We start from the raw sequence: 5,511 nt of genomic DNA, 5'->3' as shown, positions 1-5,511 counted from the left end.
GTCGTAGTGCATCGAGGCCACGGCGAGGGTCCTCTGAACGCCGACGCGGAAGGCGCTTCTGATACGCTCGGCCACCCGACCACCCAGCGATCACAGGCGACTGGCCACCGAGCTACCGGATGAGGCTCCCTCCCCCTCGAGTTCCTGGCACACAGCCACGACGGTCTTCTCCAGGTCTGCATGTTCAAGTTGCGGTGCTGTGAACGCGACCTGGATGGCTTCCTTCCCCGCGGTCTCATCCGCCACCGTCTTCCTCAACTCTGAACGAGAAAACAAAGATAAGTTTCAGCAAGCTAAGAAACAATTCTAGCAAAAATCTCGGATACTTACCCTTGATGCATTCTTGCGCCTCCTCCAACTGAGCCCTCGTGGCATCTGTCTGCTCCCAGGATGCAGACAAGGAGGCCTCCCACTCCTTGAGGGCGGCCTCTGCTCCCCGAATGACCACCTCCTATGCAGCAAGGGCGACGTCCTTCTGCACGAGGGTCTCAGTGAGTGCCGCAACGGTCGCCTCCTTGCCCTGGAGCTCGTTCTCCTTCGCCTCGAGCACCCGGTCCATCTGACGCAGCTCGGCCACATGCTCCCCGACCACCTGGGCCTTGTGCTCGGCTATGGCTCTCAGCCTGTCGCGCTCACGGCGGGCCTGGGCCAGCTCCTCCTCCCGCACATGGTCCTGCTACTCCAGCTCGTATACCCGGGCGTTGACTTCGCCTATCTGCGTGAGCAGATGGGCGTTGTCCTCCGCGAGCAAGTATGCCCTGGTGTACTGGCAGGCAAGCTCTTCTCTTGTCGAGCGACATTTGTTTCAGCCGCTGCAAAAAGAAGGATGTGAGCAAGAAATCATGGAGTGCAAAGTGATAAAAATCGCAGGACAGCTACTTACATTCTCGGTCTAGAGGTGCTGCCCCTGGAGGACGTCCAGGGCAAACCAGAGCGCGCTCTCGATGTCGCCGCTAGCCTAATCAAATCCCTCCCAGGCCTCGATCTCTGTCCGCTCGTTGCGGTCGAAGGGGGATCCCAGGCTTGACCACCGCCAAAGTCCCCTCGCGCACGGACCTCCTGGGCACCCAGATGTCGGCGCCACCCTCGGACGCGGACGCAACGGCAGCGGCGGCGATGATGGCTCCTCGGGGGCCCTCCGCTGGCGTCCCCACCGCCGTTGGTGCCTCCGCTGCTGACGACGCTTCCGCCGATAACGCCGCCGCCGGCGTTTCCTCCACCGGCACCTGCACCACGGGCGCCGTCTGCGCCATGGCCGCCGCTGTGGTACCCTCGACCCCAGCCCTCGTGGGCTCAGGGGCGAGGGTCTCTCCCTTCTCCTGGCTAGTGGGGTGCTCCAAAGCATTCCTGCCAGTCTCTCCTCCTCCTCTTGCTGCTCCCGGCTGGGCGGCATCACCGGGACCGCCTCGGCCGGCGTTGTCCCCGGCTTCTGGCCGGGCGGCATCCTCTGCGTCGCCTTGGCCGGGCTCGACTTCGGCATCCGGCCTGGCGGTGTCCTCCATGCCACCCTGGCTGGCCTCCTCTTCGGCGTCTGCCCGAGCGGCCGCTGCTGCACCACTCTGGTCGGCGTCGTTCTCTCCCTCTTGCGCTCGGGCCTTCTGGGCCAATTGGGCCCCCCGGGCCACCGCCTCCCGGAACGTCGCGGCAGCCGCCTCTAGAGTCTGGGACCCTCCGGACGGAGGCTGCGGCGCCGAATGCGGCATCGCTCTCGCCCTATTCTTGAGGGCCTTGGTCAGCGCAAGGTGGACTGAATCCTTGGTAGCGGCCCTGTGGCTGGACCAAGCAGGGGAGAGCAACGAATCAACAGGGGCTGGGGAGTCAAACAGACAAGTACGAAAAATAGAATCAAGATCACTTACTCCAACAAGGAGCTCAACCTACACTTGCCGCTCCTTTGGCCTCGCGGCACGCTGCCGCTTCCCAGCAACAGGCCCAGGGGCGTCGCCCCTCGGTCGCCTTGTACCCTCGGGGCTGTCAACCCGAGGGTCTCCGCTCTCGCTGCGAACATCCTGCCTGCCACCGGCGCGGGCAACCCCTGTCCCGCCGCTGGCGTGGCTGAATCCCTGCGCACAGCCAGCGTGGGTGACCTCTGTCCTGCAGCTAGCGCGGGTGATCCCCTACCCGCCGCAGGCTCGGGAGACTTCTGATCCATCGCCGTCACGGGCGACCCTCGTCCCGTCGCCGGCGTGGGCGGATCGGCAGCGGGAGCCTTCTCCAGCGTCGCCGGCGCAAGCCTCCCCTCGCCCAGCATCGCTGGCGCGAGCCTTCTCTTGCCCAACATTGACGCCGAGGCCTCGACGCTGGCCCGTTGCGGGGCCGGCGGAGGGCTCACAGCCGTCACCACCTCGAAGTCGTCAGACTCCGAGAAATCCACCCCGCCGGTCGAGTTATCTTCCTCCTCGGTGGACTCGGGCATGGTCCGCGGGGAGAGTCCCTCCTTCTTCGCTCTGGCACACGCCTTCTTGTGCTTCTCCTTCCTCTCTCTCTCTTCCTGGTGGCCTTCGCCTTCGCTTCATCTTTCTTCTTCTTTTCTGCCTCTGAGCGCAGGCGGTTCGCTTCGCGGACTTCGGGGAGCGGGGGCTTTGAGACATGGCCTTTACGGCTCAGTCCCTGTGAGCATGACCCAGATCAAAAACAAGAATAAGGAGAAGAAACGGCGTGAGATCAACAATAATCGAAAGCTAGACTCACCAGACTGATGTACCCTTTCTCGAGGCGCATCTTGATCCTCCAGAGGTCCTCGGGGTCGGAGGGAAAGTGCGCCACCGCACTCCTCGCCCTCTGGGCAGCGGCGTCGAGGGAGAGTAGCATGCTCGACATCCTCGAGCCCTCGGCCGCGGCCTCTGGAGTCAGCTCGAAGATCGCCCACCTCCTCTCCATGAGGGGAATCAACCTCTGCCGGTGAAAATTCGTGATGACGGCGGGCGCCGTCAGCCCCTTCTTCGCCAGACGCTGCAGCACATCGGTGAACACCTTGAGCCTGTCCTGGCACTCGCGGGGCGACACCCCCCACTTCCACATGTTCGGCTTCTCCCGGAGCACCTTGTCGGTGAACGCCGGGAGCAACTCGTTGTTGTTGCGCAGGTAGAACCACACTCGGCTCCACCCAGCGTTGTTTGTGGTCATCTTGCAGGGGATGTACAGGTTCACCCTATTTTCATGCACCTGGAGCGTGAGGCCACCCGCGCGCGTATCACCTCGGCTGGCCCTAGACATACTCGGTGTAGAGCTCGCCGCGGAACAGATACACCCACAAATCCGAGTGTGCCTCCACCCCCAAATATCCCTCGCATACGACGACGAAGACCGCCACCTGCGAGATGGAATTGGGGCCGAAGTTGTGCAGCTCCACCCCGTAGTGGTGGCAGAGCGCGCGGATGAACTTGCCGGTGGGGACGCCGAATCCTCGCTCGTAAAGCCGCACAAGGCTCACGATGTAGCCACTTGGGAGCTTCGGCACCCTCTCCTCCGGCCTCGGGGCGATCCACACCGGCCGCAATGGCTCGGTGTTCGGCGCCAAGAGCCCTTCGTCGATCAGCGCCTCCAGGACCGCCTCGGTGGCAGTGGACTTACCCCATGGTGCCGGCTCCGCGAACTGCGCCATCGCTTCGACCAAGGAGGAACAAGGGGAGTTGGCTCGAACGAAAGCAAAGGTGCGCTCACTCCTCCTCTTCTTCTTCCTCTCGCTTCTTGGCTCTGGGCTCCGGATGCAGGGGAGGCGGAGGAAGCAGAGGAGGCAAGAGCAAATGGCAAAGGTGAGTCGAATCGATCCCCCCTCTCTCTCTCTCTCTCTTTTATTATTGCACCGGGAGGATTCACCACAGTGACCCCGGATTCACCGCATTAAATGCGGTAGATTTTGCGGTCGCTGACAGCTGGGCCCCACACCCGCGGAGACCCCCATGCGCACGCGTAGCAATAATCGTGGTTCGGTAACCGACGCGGGCGACGGCACTATGGTGCTGTCCCGTCAGCCAGTCGCCGCCCACGCCTCTCCATGTACCCGAGACAGCCGGCTGAAAAGGCGCAGCCGCACCGCACGCCCCGAGCCACATCGCCCACGATCGGCAGGAGACCCACGCACGACTCGTGGCTCCACGCCGTTTACCAACCGTGACGGAATATTCCCTCTGGGGGTTCCTTATCATCGAAGGAACTTTGTTCCGAGGCCTACTGATCAGGGGTTCGAAGCTTGGCCTGCCGAGGGTTCGACAGGCGCCCCAGATCGCCGGAGTCAGGGACAGCATGGACGTGCCATACAAGCTACCCTCAAACATGAAGTTCGAGACATCCTGCGCAGTGTTCAAGGCCAGCCAAGGGTGCCTAGCAGGGGGATCCCGTCAAGGGAGAGCATCGAGCACTCGGACTCTATTGAATGGGTCCGAGCCCCGCCTAGCGAACCTTTGCGAGCGCTTTATGTGGCGTGTCCATGGACCACGAGCCGACCCTTATCGAACGGGGCACGGACGTCCACTTGAACCACCCGCTATCAGCTCACCGAAGCAGCCATAGCTCGCGGCTCGGGCATGGGTAGCATGGCGCGCTTCACCCCTCCTCCCTGTGGAAGGGCGACGAGGGCCGTAACGAAAGCTCGAGGGTTCCCTGAACACCTTCAAACAGGCCAGGGCTCGGGGGCTCCTCGCACACTGCCGCTCAGGCCGCACCGTCGGGTAGATCGGTCGCCGCCGTTTGTGAAGTTCCACGTGTCGAACAAATCCCCCTCACATGATCATCTAAAGGGACGACGGGCTGCCGTATCAGCATTGAAAAACGCCGAGGCCGGCTGAAAGGAAGCTGAGCGGTTACCCCACCCGATCAACTTGTTGACGGTCACTAACGACCCATTTTGACCGTCAATTATCATGCAGAATTCGATCATTTGAAGGAATAAATGTTAGCATAGGATGATTATTTGACGAATTCCACAGATACTGGTCTGAGAATGTGTGCAGGTGAATTTGGGCCAAAACTGCAGGTAACGAGCATATTATCCAAGGCATAAATTCCTGAACCAAGCACAAGCAAGACCAAAGGCCAAAAGGGCCCACTTGGCAGCTGCACATGAGAGGGAGACTCAGCCCACATGCGTGACACATCATCGATCCGAAGCAATTGCACCTCGACCAATCAGATGCGAGCAAGAAGATCCATGGACCCACCAGGGCATGCAACCGACATAGTTTCACGCCAAGTCACCAAGAACCGACCTAAGGGCCCACTCATCAATCACATATCCAAATTTGGGGGCGAAAGACGGTGGCCAGAGGTCGGCTGACCAAGAGGTCGACCGACCTGGCACTGGGCTCTCTCGCCTCCAGCTTCCACGTGTCACTTCCCTATTGGCTCTAGAAGGCGTTTTGAGGAGGATTGGCTGCATTCCCGGGGTGGCTCCCACCTATAAATACAAGGGGAGGGGGTGAGAATGAGAAACACACACCACACACCACATCATCTCTTCTCTTTAGTCCTCACTTGAGGTGAGGAGTTGTCTTAGGGAGTTTAGGAGTAGAG

General features: G+C 61.4%; 1 protein-coding gene across 1 annotated transcript; it reads right to left on the bottom strand.

Annotated features, from left to right (window-relative positions):
• Window positions 1-962: 962 nt before the first annotated feature.
• On the bottom strand, window positions 963-2,416 carry LOC120685033 (myristoylated alanine-rich C-kinase substrate-like). Its single transcript, XM_039966879.1, has 2 exons — window positions 1,882-2,416; window positions 963-1,810 (listed from the first exon to the last, which is right to left on the bottom strand). Exons 1-2 carry the CDS (start codon window positions 2,414-2,416, stop codon window positions 963-965), a joined length of 1,383 nt encoding a protein of 460 aa, XP_039822813.1.
• Between the last annotated feature and the right edge of the window lie 3,095 nt (window positions 2,417-5,511).

The sequence above is a fragment of the Panicum virgatum genome, chromosome 8N, assembly GCF_016808335.1.
Source record: "Panicum virgatum strain AP13 chromosome 8N, P.virgatum_v5, whole genome shotgun sequence".
Lineage (NCBI taxonomy): Eukaryota > Viridiplantae > Streptophyta > Magnoliopsida > Poales > Poaceae > Panicum > Panicum virgatum.
Note: the sequence above shows the minus strand (reverse complement) of the source record. Positions and strands in the feature narration are given on the sequence as shown.